Genomic DNA, 20,435 nt, shown 5'->3' on the forward strand with positions numbered 1-20,435 from the left:
TCTTGTGAGACTATGCCAGTGCCTGGCAAACACAGAAGTGGATGCTCACAGCCAGCTATTGGATGGAACACAGGGCCCCCAAAGGAGGAGCTAGAGAAAGTACCCAAGGAGCTGAAGGGGGCTGCAACCCTATAGGTGCAACAACAATATGAACTAGCCAGTACCCCGAGAGCTCATGTCTCTGCTGCATATGTAGCAGAAGATGGCCTAGTTGGCCATCATTCGGCAGAGAGGCCCCTTGGTCTTGCAAACATTATATGACCCAGCACAGGGGAATGCCAGGGCCAACAAGTGGGAGTGGGTCGGTAGGGGAGCAGGGGCGTGGGGAGGGTATTGGGAACTTTTGGGATAGCATTTAAATGTAAATAAAGAAAAATCTAATAAAAAAGAAATTCTAATAAAAATATTGTATTTTCCTGATTTCTTTTTCAATCAGTTTGTCATTTGTATGTAGGAGGGCTACTGATTTTTTTTTTAAATTCATCTTGTTGCTAAAGGTGTTTATTACCTGTAGAAATTCCCTGGTAGATGTTTTAGAGTAACTTACATATACATAAATCTTCTAGTTTGTTTATATGGCAGATTGTATTACTGATTTTCCTATGCTGAATCAGTCTGTGGGATGAAGCTTACTTGAGATTGGTGGATAATCTTTTTGATATGTTCTTGGATTCACTTTACAAGTATTTTATTGAGTATTTTTATATCTAAGTTCATAAGGGAAACTGGTCTGTAATCTTTCTTTGTTGAGTCTTCATGTGGTTTGGGTATCAGGGTAATTGTGGTCTCCAAAAAAGAATTGGGCAATATTTCTTGAGTTTTAATTTTGTGGAATAATCTGAGGAGTATAGGCATTAACTCTTCTTTGAAATTCTGGAAGAATTCTGAGCTAAAACCGTCTGGTCCTGAACTTGGTTTGGTTGGGAGACTTTTTGTTGTTGTTGTTTTGTTTTTTGTTTTGTCTTGTTTTTTTTTTTTTTTTCGAGACAGGGTTTCTCTGTATATCCCTGGCTGTCCTGGAACTCACTCTGTAGACCAGCTGGCCTCGAACTCAGAAATCTGCCTGCTTCTGCCTCCAGAGTGCTGGGATTAAAGGTGTGTGCCACCATGCCCGGCTGGTTGGGAGACTTTAATGACCGAATCTAATTCACTAGGGTTTATAGGAGTACTTAAATTGTTTATCTGATCTTGATTTAACTTTATTAGGTGGTACCTATTGAGAAAACTATCATTTTCTTCTAGATTTTTTAATTTGATAGAGTAAAGGTTTTTAACGTACATCCTTTAATGATTATCTGAATTCCCTCGGTGACTGTTGCTATGTCCCCTCTTTTTATTTCTGATTTTTAGTAATCTGGATATTCTCTGTCTGTCTGTTAGTTAGCTTGAATAAAGTTTTTTTGTATCTTGTATTTTCTTAAAGAACCAACTCCGTTCCACGGATTCTTTCTTTTACACTCTTTGTTTCTATTTCGTTGATTTCAGCCCTCTGATTTTTTTTTTTTCTTTTTTGAAGTCTACTGCTCTTCTCGGCTGTGCTCACTTGTTTTGTTGTTTTTATTCCAGAGCTTTCAAGTGCTGTTGAATTGCTAGAATGAGATCTCCCAAATTTACTTGTTTAGGCACTTAGTGCTGTAAACTTTTCTTATAGCACCACTTTCATGGTGTCCCATAAGTTTGTGTATGCTGTGTATTCATCTTAAATGAATTCTAGAAAGTCAGTTTTTTTTCTGATGTGACCCATTTTTCATTCAGTATAGAGCTGTTCAGTTTCCATGAGTTTGTAAGCTTTCTATAGTTTCTATTGTTGATATTTAGCTTTGATTCATTTTCTGATAGGATACAGGAAGTTATTTCAATTTTCTTGTATCTGTTGAGATTTGCTTTGTGTCTAAGTATATGGTCAGTTTTGGAGAAAGTAACATGAGGTGCAGAGAAAGTATATTCTTTTGGTTTTGTGTGGGATAGTCTATAAATATCTATTAGGTTTGATTGGTCTATTGTGGGTATCCCCTGCTCTCATGTATCATTTGTTCATATAGTCCATGAGAGCAGTGGGAACAGAGATGTTGAACAGGGGGTTCATAAGTCCTGTGAGTGCTTATGGTGAATAAACCACACCGGGACCCACAGAGAAGGCAGATCAACTTAGGGTGATTGAAGGCTCATACATCTTGGGTGGACTGGGGGCAGGGACATCCAGGATGGGCAAAGGTCATCATCTGGGGCTTAGAGTATATGGGATGCCTCATTAGCATGGGAAAACATTTCAGGAATCTCAGGTGTTAGCTGAACAGGTTTTGTCAGGAGGAAGGAAATTGGTCCTAATATACTAAATTGAGGCTACATGGCATTCCTCAGGTAGGAGTGAATATTGGGTCTTAGACTTCCCCAAAAGGTTAGAGAAGAAGAAAACCTGCAAAAGAATGGAGTCTCTCATATTATGCCAAGCCCAGAGGCTATCCTGTCGTGGTGGACTTCAACCTTAATTAGCAGAGTTTTCCCTCAGTCTATAACATCTATTAGCACTAGTATTTCTCTGTTTAGTTTTTGCCTGGATGACCTGTGCATTAGTGAGAGTAGAGTACAGAAGTCTCCCACCATCAGTGTGTGAGAGTCAATATGTAATTTATTCTGTAGTAGTGTTGCTTTTACAAATATTGTTATCTTTGTGTTTGGAGCATAGATGTTAAGAATTAAAATATCATCTTGGGGAATTTTTTTCTTTGATGAATATGAAGTGTCCTTCCCTATCTCTTTTGATTGATTTTGATTTGAAGTTTATTTTATTAGATATTAAAATGACTACAGCAGTTTGCTTCTGAGGTCCACTTGCATGGAATACCTTTTTCTAAGCCTTTACCCTCTTGTTTATACATGATGTTGAGGTATATTTACCGTATTCAGCAGAAGGATGGAACCGTTTTTGTTTTTGTTTTTGTTTTTGTTTTTGTTTTTGAAGTCATCTGTTAGACTGTGTCTTTTTACTGGGGAATTGAGACCATTGATATTGATAGATACTGATGATTAACTGTAGCTGACCTTTTTCTACTTTATGAGTTATTTTTTTCTTCCACCTTTCTCCACCCCTTTTCTTCCACCCTTTAAAACCCCTAATATTAGATAAGAGGAAAAAAAGGATAGAAAGGAAAGGAAAGGAAGTGATCCCTAAATAAAGGCCGGGGTCCGAAAGGGGGCAACACTATTGTCCTCCTGACTAGAGGTTTTGAGCTCCTTGTTGCAAGCTTGATCTTCCCAATCAGGATATCCAATTTATTCTTCTTGGTATTTCTTCTTTGCTCATGATTGCTCAACAAAGCACAATCAACAGCAACCAACAACTAACCCACAAAACCACAACACATCTATGGGGCTCTAGCATTTATACATCCTCTGAATGTTCCCAGAATTCTAAAAAATCACACAATCATAGAAACTATGAGCAGGTGGCAAAATCATGTCCCTGCAAGATCACGAGGCAAATCATAGTCACCTGCTGTGGACAATATGAAGAAGCCCCATATCCCACACCTAAAATTAAAATGAAAACATTTTGATAATATTTCTGTGTTTTTTTTAAAGAAGCCAAAATTCCAAAATTTTTACTAAAAACAATTGATCATTTATTCCGGTTATTTTCGTGTTTGTGGTGTTAGTAGAACTGTTGGTGGTTGTGTGTGTATGTGTTTCCCTTCTTTTGATTTCGCTGATGTGAGATCATTTATTTGTGTTTTTATAAGTGTAGTTAACCTCCTTAGGTTGGAGTTTTCCTTCTAGCACCTTCTATAGGTCTGGATTTGAAGATAAGTAGTATTTAAATTTGACTTTATCAGGGAATATCTTATTTTTCTCCATCTATGGTGATTGTAAGTTTTGCTGGGTATCATAGTCTTACCTGGCATCTGTGGTCTTTTAGAGCCTGCAGCATATTTGCCCAGGCCTTTCTAGATTTTAGAGTCATTATTGAGAAGTCAGGTATAATTCTAATAGGTCTGCCTTTCTGTTTTTGTGTGTGTGTGTGTGGGGGGGGTGTTCGAGACAGGGTTTCTCTGTATAGCCCTGGCTGTCCTGGAACTCACTTTGTAGACCAGGCTGGCCTCGAACTCAGAAATCTGCCTGCTTCTGCCTCCTGAGTGCTGGGATTAAAGGCATGTGCCACCATGCCCTGCTTAGGTCTACCTTTCTGTGTTATTTGGTATTTTCCCTTATAGCTTTTAGTTTTCTTTGTTCTGCTTGCTTAGTGTTTTGATTATTATGTGGCAAGGGGACTTTTTTCTGGTTCAATCTATTTAATGTTCTGCATGCTTTTGTATCTTTATAGATATGTCCTTCTTTAGGTTAGGAAAAATTTCTTCTGTGACTTTGTTGAAAATATTTTTTGGGCCTTTAAACTGGGATTCTTCTCTTTCCTCTATTTCTATTATTCTTTGGTTTGTTTGTGTCCAATGGGGTGAGGTTGTGTCTAGGCATATGGGTTTGGGATGAATATAGGTCTAGATGGTGATTTCTGGACTTGTTTTTGTAGGGTGGGTATTTTGTTCCTTTGTGTTTTCTCTTTGTATTTTTAGGGAGTGTGATGGTTATTTTTGCCTGTTTTTCTGGCCTGCTCAGTTGGTGTATTTATAAGGAATGCCTGTTGCTTTGGAATCTGGGATACTGGAATGAGGAGTGGGGAAGGAATGGTGGAGGAGAAGGTCTTTGTTAACTCTTAAGGAATGGAATCAGAGAGAAATGGGAGCACATCAGGTTTCCTGCTACAGAGCTCGAGTTGAGATTGAGGGTGGGGTAGCATCTCAGAAGAAGTAGGAGAGAGATGGGGCTGCTTTCAGCCTACTTGTTGCCCTGGGAGGAGCTGCCTTGGATTATCTGGGAGAATTGATCTCCTAGAAAGCTATTTTTATTTAGTTAAAGACTATTCTTATAGAGTTGATTTAGGATTACATAAACACTGAGAGGCAATTGCAGAGATTTTACACATACTCCATTCCCATATGCATCCACAGCCTCCCCTATTGTCAATGTCCCACACCAGAGAAGTACAGGCTTACCATCAATGAGTGTGCACCAACACACTATAATCATTTAAACCTACCACTTAGCTAACAGTTCTGTGTCCTGCCTGCTCATCACCCTTAGTGTGTACCCTCTAATGTGTACCCTCAGTTTTACATTTTCCAGAATGCCACATATTTACTGTCATGCAATATAAAATGTGTCCATCTTATCCAGACCAGGCTTATTAAATTAGCAATAATGTCCTAAGGATCCTTCATGTCTTTTTTCTAGCACTAAGGAATATACCACTGTCTAGATGTACCAAGTTGACTTCATTCACCTATTAAAAGATATCTTTGTTGCTTCATAGATATATAATACATTATTATATATACATTATATTATATGATATATGATACACACACATACACACACATATATAAAATTAGTGATCTAGATTCGGGTATTCCTTTCTTTCAAATAGAAGGTGAAGATCTTGAGAGCCATTCTGGACTTTTATATCTTAAACTCACTGATATTGGACCTGTAGTGATTTGTCAATCACAGTTTGAGGCTTCCTTTCTTGGCAGCAGTGGTATAGCAGTCTCTATCTATGAGAGTCTCACACCAGTAATTTGTAGCTTCTGTTTACCTGTCTCTTCAATCTTGGAGGCTTGGTTTGCTGTATGTCTCCACTTCCTTGCTGGATTTCAGAAAAGTCATTTTTTAGTATGTTATTTACTTATTACAGGATAGAATAACAACTTCCTCATTTCTGACATATAGACTAGAACCACTCTATTTTTTATTTATTATTATTTTCTTTATTTACATTTGAAATGCTATCCCAAAAGTTCCCTATACCCCCCCCCCNCCCCTGCTCCCCTACCCACCCACTCCCACTACTTGGCCCTAGCCTTCCCCTGTGCTGGTTCATATAAAGTTCACAAGACCAAGGGGCCTCTCTTCCCAATGATGGCCGATTAGGCCATCTTCTGCTACATATGCAGCTAGAGACACAAGCTCAGGGGGTACTGGTTAGTTCATATTGTTGTTGCACCTACAGGGTTGCAGCCCCCTACAGCTCCTTGGGTACTTTCTCTAGCTCCTCCTTTGGGGGCCCTGTGTTCCATCCAATAGCTGACTGTGAGCATCCACTTCTGTGTTTGCCAGGCACTGGCATAGCCTCACAAGAGGCCGCTATATCAGGGTCCCCTCAGCAGAATCTCACTGGCATGTGCATTAGTATCTGGATTTGGTGGCTGATGATGGGATGGATTCCCGGATGGGGTAGTCTCTGGATAGTCCATCCTTTCATCTTAGCTCTAAATTTTGTCTCTGTACCTATATCCTTTCATGGGTATTTTGTTCCCTATTCTAAGGAGGAATGAAGTATCCACACGTTGGTCTTCCTTCTTCTTGGTTTTCTTGTGTTTTGCAAAATGTATCTTGGGTATTCTAAGTTTCTGGGCTAATATCCGCTTATCAGTGAGTGCATATCTAGTGACTTCTTTTGTGATTGAGTTACCTCACTAAGGATGATATCCTCCAGATACGTCCATTTGCCCAAGAATTTCATAAATTAATTGTTTTTAATAGCTGAGTAGTACTCCATTGTGTAAATGTACCACAGTTTCTGTATCCATTCCTCTATTGAGGGACATCTGGGTTCTTTCCAGCTTCTAGCTATTATAAATAAGGCTGCTATGAACATAGTGGAGCATGTGTCCTTATTACCAGTTGGAAGATCTTCTGGGTATATGCCCAGAAGAGGTATTGTTGGGTCCTCCGGTAGTACTATGTCCAATTTTCTGAGGAACCACCAGACTGATTTCCAGAGTGGTTATACAAGCTTGCAATCCCACCAGCAATGGAGGAGTGTTCCTCTTTCTCCTCAACCTCGCCAGCATCTGCTGTCACCTGAAACAATTAATTATGTGTGTGTGTGTGTTTCTCTGTCTCTGTCTGTCTGTCTCTGTATGCATTTGTGTGTGCATGAACATGTGCCTGTAGATGTCTGTGAACAACTGTGGGACCCTGTCCTCTAACACCATTTCGATCCCAGAGATTAAATTCAAGCACTTTTGACTGTGAGCTACCTTGCTGACTCCTGAACATTTTAGCACTACTTTATTAAGGAGTATTTAACAGAGCATATAATGCATCTCTTCAAAACATGCCTTTTAATGTAATTTAATATCTTGTGAAATCATCATCATAATCAGTCAGAATATTCTTGTCACCCCAATAATGTCCTTCATATCCATTTTCTGCCTTTTTCTATCTCCAGCATGCATAGCCTGCTTTGGATATCCACTAATCCCATTGCTTTCCATAGAGTTTTCTGAACATTGTACAAAACTGATGTTTGAGTTTAAGAACTTAATGCCAATAACAGATGAACACAAAGACTCAGAATAGATGAATCTGTAGCTCATTCCTATTGTTGGTTGCTGAACAGTATTTCATTAGAGAGGCACCCTATACTTTCTCTACACATATTTTTGTTGACTGATGTTTTGATTGTTTGAAAAGAAAAGGATATTATGAATTAAATGCCTAACAATACTTGTGTCCAAATATTTGTGTGATATGTGTTTTGGTTGTTTTTCTTGGATAAATAGAATAGAATATCTGGGTTGTGCAGTAAATTCACATTTAACTTTATGAGATAGGACCTAAGTGTTTGCCAAGGTACTAACAGAATTTTATCTTCTTAATTCTCTACCCCTTGGGCAGCACTAGCGGTGACTTTTCTTGCGGTAGCCATTCTAGTTGCCAAAATTTTCCTTACTAGTTAGTTGTCCTGAACATCTTTCCATGGGATTATCATCCATTAAGATATTATTGTGGTCAATTATTGAAATTTCTTGTCTATGTTTTTTAAAAGTGCCTATTAAAATTGTTTACTACTGTACTGTAAAGGTTCTTTACATATTCTGGACACACTCTACAATATGTATGTTTTCTCATGTTTTTCTTTCTTATGGTTTATGTTTTTTTCTTAATAGTATAATTTCAAGTTTAGAAGAAAATCACCTATTTTTACAGACCGTGATTTTAGTATAGCATTTAAAAAAAATCTTTGTGTGTGTGAGGGTGAAGTAAACTTAATTGATGGCATTCAGGAGAGTAGGGATCTCAAGGCCCCTCCTGTTATTCTCAGGGTCTGGGATGGAAACTGTGAGAGAGATGCTCAGTGTTGGGGACTGAGTTGATACAGGGACAACTCAGCAGCCAAGGGGCTCTCATGTTCTTGCTGGGGTGGGTAGACCAAGGGTCCTTACTCCTTGAAGGCCATATAGACCATGTGGTCCACTACCCTGCTGTTGCAGCTGTATTCATTGCTGTACCAGGAAATGAGCTTCACAAAGTTGTCATTGAGAGCCATGCCAGCCCCAGCACCAAAGGTGGAAGAGTGGGAATCACTGTTAAGGTCATAGGAGACAACCTGGTCCTCAGTGTAGCCCAGGTTGCCCTTTAGTGGGTCCTTGAGTGCCTGCTTCACTATTGTCTTGATGTCATCATATTTAGCAGCTTTTTCTAAGCAGCATGTCAGATCTACAATAGACACATTTGGGGTAGGAATGTAGAAAGCTATGCTAGTGAGCTTCCCATTCAGTTCTGGGATGACCTTTCCCACAGCTTTAGCAGCACCAGTAGATATAGGGATGATGTCCTGGGTAGCCCCACGGCCATCACCCCACAGCTTCCCAGAGAGGCCATGTATAATCCTTTGGGTAGCAGTGATGGCACAAACTGTGGTCATGAGTCCTACCACAATGACAGTGATTTATGGATGACCTTGGCTAGGGGCAAAGCAGTTGGTGGTGCAAGAAGCATTGCAGACAATCTTGAGTGAGTTGTCATACTTCCTGTGGTTCACACCTATCACAAACATTGGGGCTTTGGCAGAAGATGTGGAGATGATAACGCTTTTGGGCCCACCCTTCAAGTGGGCTCTGGCCTTTTCCACGGTGATGAAGATACCACAACATACTCATCACCAGCATCACCCCATTTTCTCGCTCTTGGAAGATAGTGATGTCCTTCCCATTGATGACAAGCTTCCCATTCTCAGCCTTCACTGTGCTGTTGAACTTGCCATGGGCGGAGCCATACTGGAACATGTAGACCATGTAGCTGAAATCAATGAAGGGGTCATTGATGGTAACACTATCCACTTTGCCAGATGAGCTGGCAGCCCTGGTAACCAGCCATCCAATATGGCAAAATCAATTTATTCTGACCTTTGCCATCATGCCTAAGGGAGATGGCTGGCACTGCATGAGAAGATGCTGTCCCTGAAACAGAGAAAAGCATAGAGCCATATTTAAGAAACCTTACCCAAAACCAGTCAAAGTTCTTAAGCATTTTCAATGTTATATTGTAAATACTATTGCCAAGACTCTATTAATATCCGATAATTTTTGTGTAAGTTTTGATGTGGGGTATGAGGTAAGGACATACTGTGGTTGGGTGTGGTTTGTAGTCAAAAGGTACATGCATGAGTGCCTTTTATTTAAATTGCTGTGAAGAGATACCACAAGCACAGAAACTCTTATAAGGAATACATTTAGTTGGGGCTGGCTTACAGTTCAGAAGTTTATTAGTCTATGGTCATCCTGGTGCGGAGCATGGTGGCATGCAGGCATGCAGTGCTGGAGAAGGAGATGGAGTTCCACAGTCAGCAGGCAGCAGTAAAAGCGAGTCACTGAGCTTAGCTTAAGCATTTGAAACCCCCAAACCTTGAACTCCCCACAGTGACACACTTCCTTCAACAAGGCTACATCTACTCCAACAAAGCCATACATCTTAATGCCACTCCCTAAGCATTCAAATATATCAGCCTATAAGGTTCAATCTTATTCAAATCACTACAATGAGAATTTGGTCTTCAATGTGATGATGACCACATTATAGAAACTGTCAGAGGTGGGGACTAATACGGAGTAATTTGATCCTTGTGGGTACTGCTTCAAAAGGAAACAGTGCTGGTCTTTAGGAAGAAGTTAGTTGTTTCTCAAGAGTGTTGTATAGGAGCAAACCTGGAGTATCCCTGGTCTCTGGCCTTATGTTCTTCTGCCTGAGAGCTTCTAACACACACGCTCCTGTTACAGTGTGCTCTATCATGAAACTCTCAGCAGAGACAATTCCAGACCTCTAGAACTGTGAACTAAATAAATGCTTTTTGCCCAGTGTCAGGCCTTCAATGGAAAATAATATTTTAACTCTTGTTTTGTTTTTGAAGTTTAAGTTCTTCTACCTCATGAGGACATCCAGTTTTCTAAGTACCATTTCCTGAAAGCCAAATGATCTTTTTCTCACTTTTTACAAATGAATGTCTGCCTGATATCACATTATCTTATTAACTCTAGTTTTGTATTAGGTTTTGATATTGGAGCTGAGTCTTCTCATTGTTCTCTTCTTTCGAAATTTATTTTGGTCAACCTAAGACTTCTATAATGCTTGCTACATCATCACCTGGCCAATTTCTGTTCTGCCTTCCCATCAAATCTGCAAAATCTAGTTTGGTGGAATTTTGATAAGCATTGATTCTATTGAGTGTTTTAGCTAATGCACATGGAATATATTTTGAATCATTTAGAAATTTTATTTATCAATGTTTGCAATTTTTAGTGTGGAGATATTTCACATGGTTTTTACATTTTATTCTTATGCACTATAAATCTCTGTGTCTTTATGTCTCTTAGCCTCTTATCCCTTGAGGGATTTGAGGTCTAATGAATAGATGTGGCTTTTAAACTGTTCCTGTAACAATATGGTGGTTATATTTGATAATTTAATATTACTTGTAACTTTATTTCTAAATATTTTCATACTTGCTGAAATGTCCAAAAGTTTTGTGAATTTGTTTTTAAGTTGATGTCCTCCCTAAAGTTTAATAAATGATTAACATAAGAAACTCATGAAGGAGAAGCCTTATGATAATAGTTAGGGGCATCATGAATTGTACTTTTCCTATGTGCCATTTTTCCCTGAACATCTTATATTATTAACTCATTTGGATTTGGTTTCCATGAATGGCTGTAGGGAGCAAAAGGAACCGTGTGTGTGTGTGTGTGTGTGTGTGTGTGTGTGTGTGTGTGTGTGTGAATTACTGAGTAACTGTATGCTATTGACATGATCATGGCCTTATCAAGAGCCTTAATTTCAGACATAGAAGAAAAGAGCCAAGTATTCTCCCTAGGCACTACCTCTCTGCCAGGGAATGTCTCTGTTCAGGAAATGGCAAAGCCTCTGTATGGACCATTTGTTGATGTTGACAGTGTGTACAGAAGTGGTATACCTTAGCTTTCTCTCTCCAGATATGTACAACCTGAAAACTGTTCCTCTGCAGAGGCTGCTCCTACATAGACTAGGTAAACCTGTCTCCTTGATCTAGCTGTATACTAATAACCCTGCCTCCTTGTTTTTCTGTATGTAGAAACCCTGGCTTTTGTTCAGCTTTACATATAACCCTGCTCCTCTGTTATGGTGATTTTAATGAAAATGGCCCCTATAGGCTCATACATTTGAATGCTTGGCCCCTAGTTCATGGAAGTGTTTGGGAAGAATAAAGAGGTGTAGCCTTGTTGGAGGAGGTTACAATGGGCTCTTATTGTTCCTAGTTAGTGCTCTCTCTGCCTCATGATAATTGTGCCTCAATATTCCACCTTGCTCCTCACCAAAGACTCACCATTGAAACTGGACTCAAGCCTCAACTAAATGACTTTTTTTTTTTAATAAATTGCTTCACAGTCATGGTGTCTCTTCTCAGAAATAGGAAAGTAACTAAGACACTAGTCAGTTCCATATAATAAACATCCTGAGAACCAGGAGCGCTGCATTTTCTCTATGTGAGAACCAATGCCATCTGATCCCAGATTTCTGTCTACTTGTTATTTCATTCCCTTGCTGCTCCATCCCTGGATCCTTACTCCAAGATGCAAATGACTTTGTGTGTTAGGTGATTGTACTGATACAAAACAAAAGCACAAAGGAGCTAAATCTGTCTTGATGCCACATGTAGAACCACTTAACAGCTCAATAAATTAATCAAAGTATGAATAGTAAATATATCTGTGTATTTTAATTTCAAATGGCCTCCTGAATTTTCTTAATGCTTATTAATATTTTTGCAGTTGAAAGCAATCCTTTTAAATACCATAGAATAATTTATTGGTTGACTCCATTCTTGCTTATTCTGATGTATCATTCTAAACTTTAGTCATTAATTAAGAAGGTTAACTTTAATTATCAACTCAACACATTCTAGAATTACTTGGGAGAGAGTTTCAATGAGGGATTGTCTGCATTGGGTTGGCCTGTGGGTATGTCTATGGGGCATTTTATTAAATAAGTTAAATGATATGGGAATACTCAGTCTACTGTGGACAATGATATCCATTAGGCAGGGATTTCAGGATTATATAAGAATATAGGTGTTGAGCTGAGCATAAACAATCAAGTAAGTGGGCATATGTGTGTTCATTTCTCTCTGCTCTTGACTGTAGATGCTGTGTGAATATCTATTTGAAATCCCTAGGTTGCCCTCCTCACAATGATGTACTGGATACTGGAATTTTAAGCTGAAATAAATACTTTTGTCCTATAAGCTGCTTCTTGTCAGGGTATTTTATCACAGCAATAGAAATGAAACTAGGACACTAACTTTGCCTCAGTGAGTAGAAATCTTTTATTTTTTCCTCATTAAAATATATCCTATTAGTGTAATAAAAAAAATTTCACACAAGGGCTATACAAACTGTGGGACAATTCTGTAGCAGGTTTCTTTTTCTATTTTAAAAAAAATTATTCAAAAAAGATTGCGAATAAAAAAAAAAACAAACCTCACATCAACATTGACTAGCAGTTTTCCATATACAACAAAAAGTGCCATCCTTGTCTTCAGATACACAATGAGAAAGCAAAGGAAGCTTAGATATTTCCAAATAAATCATTATTTATACGAGGCATACAATTCCATCCTTTTTGTGTACCTTTAAGTAGATTCCCATGTGCCATTTAAACTGACATTTCTGCTGTTTTTGTGTCTTGTTAGTGAACAGGCTATTTAATGTCTCCAAGGCAAAAGGCCATCAGGAAAAGCTTCAGTCTTATAATTAAAAATTGCTACCCTGGGGCTGTTTTGTTTAGCAAAGACACAGAGCTAGGGACCTTAGAGAGCTGTTGCTTCTGAGATGGGAATGACGCCCTTGGACCTTTGATCGTGGCACTCGTGACGAGCCTCATTTCTCATTTACTTTAGGTAAAGAGCTGAGAGAGCAGTAGATGTGGTCAGCTGTTCAGGGAAGACTGGACTCACCCACATCTGGCTAGCCAAGGGTCTTGGGTAATGCTTCCACTTAAGAGAGCTTTGAAGGCTCCTGTCTTTAAAACATTAGTGGTCCTAAGCAGCTTGCTCACACAGAGACACACTCTCACACATGGACATATGTTGTGGGAAATAATAAAAAGTGGCATCATCCCACGCTATGGCCAGCGACTCTCTACCCCAGCAGTCTTGCCACCACCTCTTGGCTAGCCCCAGTCAGTGGTCTTCCCAGCTCCAGTTCACCTGCTTCAGAACTGCCTGTTCCTTCTCAGTCATCTACCTCCTGTGGCTAGTTGTTGCAAATCCCCTTAACCCAGTGAATCAAAACTCAAAGCCTATAATTAATCAGTCAGATTTATATATCAATAAATTCTCAATTCACATGATACCCATACAATAATTGATAATGATACAAGCTGCCCACCTAGATTAGACAAGTAATCCCAATTATTCTATTCTTTTATGATATTCATGGCTACCTGTGGCTATTTAAAGTCACACAGAATCTAGATCATCTTCCTCTTCCTTCATCTTTCTCCTTTCTCCTTCTCTTCCTTTCCTCCATCTCCCCCAAACTTTTCAGTTCCACTTTCCCTTCAGAACCACTGCCCAATCACTGGTTCTAGCCTTTATTTTCCAAGTTAAGGTGGGGAAAAAGTTCACAAGAAGTAACCTGTGTATATGATTCACTCCTTGTCCTCAACCTCTCCTGGGAAAGTGGAATTAGCATCAAAATACAAGAAACACCAGGGCTGCCCATAACAGACACACACACATACATATATACTCACAGGTGAACATGCATGCACATATACACTCATGCACACACTCAGACATGCACACATATGTACACATGATTATATGACCAGTCACTAGAGAACCACAGTCACCTAAATAGGTAAAATTTTTTCTCTTTTTCCTATGGATAGGACACAGGCCTCAAAACTGAAAAAGAAAATCATTCAAAACATGACTTTTAAATATAAAATAAATAGAGCCTTGAGGCTTCACCTAGATTAACGTTTATATATATATTGGGCCAAGATCCATCTGATATTAAATCAACTTTATAAGCATAATGACATTGGCTGATCCAACTTGCCCATATATAAAACTAAATTCATGTTTAATATTGGCACTTGTTTCAACTTAACTTTAAAAGCTATTTTTAACTCTTTGAGAGTTTCATGCATTGTATTTTGATCATATTGACTTCCTCTTCTCTAGTTCTTCCCAGATACATTTCTTTCACCCCCACCATTGTTTTGTCTCCATTTTTAGTTAAGAAATTAAAAATCAAATCATAGCAGTATCACTTTCCCCATCCTTATCTTCCCTCCACCCCTCCCACATCCTGTTCTCCTTTCCAAACTGATATCCGTTTTGCTTTATGAGTGTTACATATACATTTATGCAGAAATGCATAAACAGAACCCGAATCCATTTAACGTGGCTTTTGTATCTATAACCTCAGGGCTGACCACACTGTATGGATAACCAGTTGGGAGCTCAACACTGTAAAAGGCCAGTTTTTCTTCCTTTCTGTGTTTGCCTGTAGCTCTTTGTTTACGGTAGAATCCCATTAGACCCCTTTGGGTCACCACGTCTACTGACAGTGTCAGTGCTCGGGTCCTGTTTAGGTAACCGTATTGTTGACATATCACAGCTGTTGTTGCTTCCATGCCATTTGTCAGAGACACAATCTCACACCTGACTTTTGGATGAGTGGTGTTTGCAGTATTCGTACACACAACTTACATGAGGCTTCCTGAGCCTCAGATGTAACTTTTTATTTCTAGATGTATTTATTGGGTCTAGGCTCACCACTGTCTGTGGATGTTTACATTATAACCAGCTATGTTTTTCTGAAATGGCCTCCATTTGCTGTGAAGAGAGACTTCTATGATGAAGGAGAAAGGTACACATATCTGTAGATACAACAAAAAGTTTTAGAATGCAGATAGAAATTGATAGTAGTAGGTTCTTTTCTAAAATATCTGACTTCACTAGTTCTAGGACGTTAGTTGGGTTTCTCCTACTAAACATCATTTCTCTCCTATGTAGTAGTCCTTAAGAAATCCAATTAGATAACTGTTGGTTATAGCTGACATGTGACAGCCACTGTTGCACTGGTAGGACTTCTTTAGCATGAAGGCTATTGTTATATTCATAGGCATCATAGCTGAATAGGACTACTGATTGCTTTTTTACCTTAGTGGCTTACATAGTACTAGCTGGTATTATGAAAGCTAGACTACAGGAAGGAGGCTTTTAGATTAGACTCCATTTAAAATTATGAGTACTGTGTCCGAAGTATGTGTTGTCTTCAGCAACAGCCACTTACTTTCAACCTCTGAGAGGCATCTAAGGACAACAGTAATAACCTGTACTGTTTTTGAAGTTTTGTGGTCTTCCTTAACTAACACCTTCGACAGAGATTTCTCATTTCTGTCTAAAATACCAAACTAGGTAGTTTGTTAGATAGTCTATAGCTCTTATGGGGAAGCATTGCTAATACAAGTTGCATAAAATATATGTGTGTATATACACATCCATGCACATCTATACATATATATATATACATATGTGTATATATATATATATATATAATGTATAGTCTATATTCACAACATATACTTATATCAATTGCATATGATTTAAGGTAAATATAAAATTAATATAATTTTTTGAGATTTTATCAAACATCCTTCATGCTATTTGTTCCCATAAACTCCAGTTTATGCTGCTCATATCTTCTTTGGTGTGTGGTCAACCAACCAAAGGTTAAATTGTTAAAGAGAACTGACTCTCCCTGTCCCAAAAGCTATCAGACATTAATCCCTCCTCAGCTAGGGATGGTACTTCATGCCAACCTCCCCACTCTGGAATGATCTTGTCTGATTTGAGCTCATACAGCTCTTGTGGATGCTGACATAACTACTATAAGTTCATATGTGCAACTGCTCCAAGGTGCCAAGAAGATGGTCTTTCATTGTAGCCATCCATCACCTCTGGCTCTTTCTTAAAATTATTCTGCTTCCTCTTTCATAATTATCCCCAAGCTTTGGGGAGAGAGTATTATTAATTTATTTTTAAATGTTTTATTTATTTCCTTACTTTGAGACAGATTTTCATGTATGTCAGGCTGGCCTCAAACTTTCAATGTAGCTGAGGATGACCTTAAACTTCTGATCCTTCTGTCTCTATCCCCCACCACAAGTACTGGGATTACAGGTGTTTATAGTCATATCCCATTTATATAGTCCTGGAGATCAAATCTAGAGCTTTGTGAATGTTAGGCAAACACTCTAATAGCTGAGCTACATCCTTAGATAATTTAATTTGAAAAGAAAAAGAAATTATTAAAAATAGTTAGGAAGATATCTTATTAAATCCTTCTCTGCACTCTTAACTCTACTCTCCCTCTACCCTTCCGTGTCATATAGAATTATGGACCTAAGAGTTCATATGGAATGTCAGAGAGTGTTCAAATTGCTCTGTGTCTTTGTAGGTCAAGAAACAGTGAGTCTTAGGAAGGCAAGTTCAGTCGTTGGGATTCACCATGGCTGCTCAAAATAGATTGAAATAGCTGGTATTAACATGGTATAATTAGCCCAGCTGCAATAATGCATCAGTCACTAAAAGAAGCTTCAGAGCACCAAATCCGTGGATTTTGTCTGCGTTGGTGTGCCTGTTAACCACATACCAACATCTGTTTACACATTTGGGAATGCAGAGCCTATCATAAAGATATACTTTGGAAAACAATGTGGTCATTTTTTAAAAATCTGAATAAGTAGAAATGATTACTTTCAAAAGTCAGAGTATGGTGTTGGGGGCCATTCGAGGTGCCTAAACTTCCTGTTATGGCCATCTGGAAGACAGTGTTAATACTTCTCCTAGTCAGGATCCCTTCAAAGAATAAAGAAAGAAAGGGAGACTTAGGGATGATGGTGTTAGTGGGAAAGACAGTGTATTGATTTTTAAAGACAACATGGGAAGAGAAATTCTATGTGATATTAATAACTTTGAAAGTTATGTAATTTCAGAAGGCTAATCTGGGAGCAATCCAAAATTTATTTTTAGAAACTAATGTGTCAGATACATTTACACAAAATCAATTTTCCAACCTATCAAAGATAGAAATTTTGGAACTACATGTTGGAGCCCAAAATTAAATTAAAAAAAAAACAAAACAAAACGAAACAAAATAAAAGGAATAATGGTTTTAGATTAAAAATGCATATTTTATTGGTGGCAAAAGTAACAATTCAACCAACATACTCTTTCATAGAATTAAACAGAGCTTTGGACCTATGTAGATTTTAACTTGATCTAAATTGTGCAATGATCAAGAATAAAATTTTGTAATGCACCAGTAAGGATATTCAACACTGTTTAGTAATTCTGTTATATTCTTTAAGCTACAGTTAAACCCTCTTATGGACAGTGTAACACTTCATCTACTGGGGCCTAGAGAGATGACCAGCAGTTCAGAGCACTGGCTGCTCTTCTAGAGGTGCTGAGTTCAATTTCTAGCAACCACATGGTGGCTCACAAGTATTTGTGATGTAATCTGATGTCTTCTGGTATGCAGATGTACACATAGATTGTGTGCTCACATAAAATAAATCTTTAAAAATTATGTACTAAGGTTAAATTTAATTCTGTGATGAAAAAATATTTTAAATAATTATGTGTAGAGAGATGTTATATGATTGTATAGGATTTTCAGAAAAAATCATGAATTCCACACAAAGCCTCCAGAGTCGTGGATGTTAGAGGGAAAGAAATAACTGAATTAGGATAAATGTGATTAACTGAAAATAGTTGGTCAGTGCAATTAATATTATCTTGGGAACAAGAGGAAATACTTAAATCAGTAAAAAATACAGTTGAACACTGCCTGTTATGAAAGGGAAATTGGAGATGTTATTTAGGTCTCTTACTTGAGCTGCTGAGTAGTTAATTGTTGGCTAGCTGGTAGGAGATGAAAAAATGGCACCCTTTCAGTGGGTCTATTAACCATACCTCAGGGATCACCGACCAACCCAAAACAGATTTGAGAGAGAGAGAGGTCATTTTTTTAAAGGGGGGATAAAACCCTGAAGTTGGAGAGGTCGAAGGTGGGGAGGATCTGGGTTCTGGTTTTCTTCTTTGGAAGATGAAAACATAATCAAAGTATGAAAAATTATAGGCATAATGTTATCGTGTATTGCGTTAAGATTATCCTTTTATGCTGATTTCTGTACCCCCAAATCAGGTTGCAAAACATTGCTTCCCAATTATTCTCTGATTAGTCAATAAAGAAGCCGATCAATCAATAACTGGGTAGGGGACAGAACAGGGATAGACTTTCCCCCAGCAAAGGGATGGAGGACTGAAAGAGAGGAAATGGGGATTCACCATGGGGAGAGAGTCCAGGAGACACCATCAGAAAACACCTGGAGCTCAGAGAGCCAGACCAGTACTAATGCAGGTATTACTGGTGTTTTGACTGGGAGGTAGCCAGATTAGCTTAGAGGATTAAAATAGAATAACATTGCTCAGTTTTGTGCCCTTAAAACTTGTTAACTAAATGTAATATTACAGTCTCAATTATTTGGGAGCCAGCTGGGGTAAGAGGGAAGCTACAAGAAACACATTAAATTGTTACTAACAAAAACTTTTAAAAAGGAAAAAGTGAGATAGTGATGTATTTAGATCAATGTCTTTAAAAATCACTTTGAAAATATTACTGGATTTAATAATATGCTCAGGTAAATTGCACTGGGGATAGTTATGCAGAGTTCTAGGTCCTTTTATAGAGTAAGTGCTATGAGGAGACAGCCCTAGAGTAGGAAAAAAGTTCACCCTTGAAAGCATAAACACATGCTCAAGGAATATACCAAGGAGATCATCATGGTATTCCACACTGACAAGGACTTTTGATAGCAAATTATGCTTTGGGAGATATTATCTAATGGGTAAAACAATACACATGGGAAGACAGGTAGGTTGGTGGGTGGAAATGGTATGAAGCATAGTTTCAACCACAGGGAACATAATGCCCTGAGAAGATTGGTGTAGCAGATACTGCAGATTGCCGCATTCAGAACTGAGCCCAGGTGCCTTCAAGTGCGCCTTCTTATGCTTCATAGGCTGGTGAGGTAAAAGTTATTCTATGCCCATTTCTGTTGTGACTTATCTTTTATCAGACAGATGCCTTTATAGAGACTTTGCCTAAAATGGGAGATGGAAAATTTATCAAACATAGAAGCCAATAAAAAACTGGAGATGTATTGATATTCATTACACAAGTGACCAATAAGCATACAGAAAGAAGTTCAGCATTAAACTTTATATGCCCCAGTACAGGGGAATGCCAGGGCCAAGAAGTGGGAGTGGGTAGGTAGGGGAGCAGGGGCGGGGGGGAGGGTATAGGGAACTTTCGGGATAGCATTTGAAATGTAAATAAAGAAAATATCTAATAAAAAAAGAAAAAAAGAAGTTCAGCATTACTAGTTATGATAATTAGTTTCAATTGTCAATGTGATGCAACCTAGAATCACTTTGGAAGAGAGTCTCAATGAGGGATTATCTAAACTAGGTTGGCCCAAGGGCATGTCTCTTGGGGATTATCTTGATTACATTATTTGAAGTGAGAAGACTGGCCTACTGTAGGTGGCATCATTCCCTAGGAAGGAGACACTAACTGTATAAAAGTGGAGGAAGTACTTGAGACTTGGCATGCATATATTCTTTGTTCTCTGTTCCTTGTTATCGATGCACTGTGACTAGTTTCTGTCACTGTGATTTATTTTCTATGACTAGTGATCTGGAACTATGAGCCAAGTTAAGCCCTCTCCCACAAGACACTTTTGGCAGGGTATTTTATCATTGCAACAGGAAACAAAGACATGAATTACTAGGGAAATACAGTTCAAAATGATGATGTGATACCACCCTATTCTCAGTACTAAGGCAACTACCACAAAAAGTAGAAAATAAATGATGATGACGTTGTGGAGAAGTTGCAACTCTTGTACACTATTGGTCAGAATGTATAATGATACAATGTAGAAGACACTATGGTAATTTCAAAAAAACTAAAACAGTTACT

At 38.4% G+C, this 20,435-nt stretch overlaps 1 protein-coding gene across 1 annotated transcript; it reads right to left on the minus strand.

The window, feature by feature from the left end:
* Positions 1 to 8,278: 8,278 nt before the first annotated feature.
* On the minus strand, positions 8,279 to 8,764 carry LOC110337773 (glyceraldehyde-3-phosphate dehydrogenase-like). The gene has a single exon (XM_021220820.1). It carries the CDS (start codon positions 8,762 to 8,764, stop codon positions 8,279 to 8,281), a length of 486 nt encoding a protein of 161 aa, XP_021076479.1.
* Between the last annotated feature and the right edge of the window lie 11,671 nt (positions 8,765 to 20,435).

The sequence above is a fragment of the Mus pahari genome, chromosome 20 (assembly GCF_900095145.1).
Source record: "Mus pahari chromosome 20, PAHARI_EIJ_v1.1, whole genome shotgun sequence".
NCBI classification, from domain to species: Eukaryota; Metazoa; Chordata; class Mammalia; order Rodentia; family Muridae; genus Mus; species Mus pahari.

Bases quoted from the DNA above. Each gene is read 5' to 3' on its own strand.
- LOC110337773 (XM_021220820.1), bottom strand. From the start codon at position 8,764: ATGACCACAGTTTGTGCCATCACTGCTACCCAAAGGATTATACATGGC.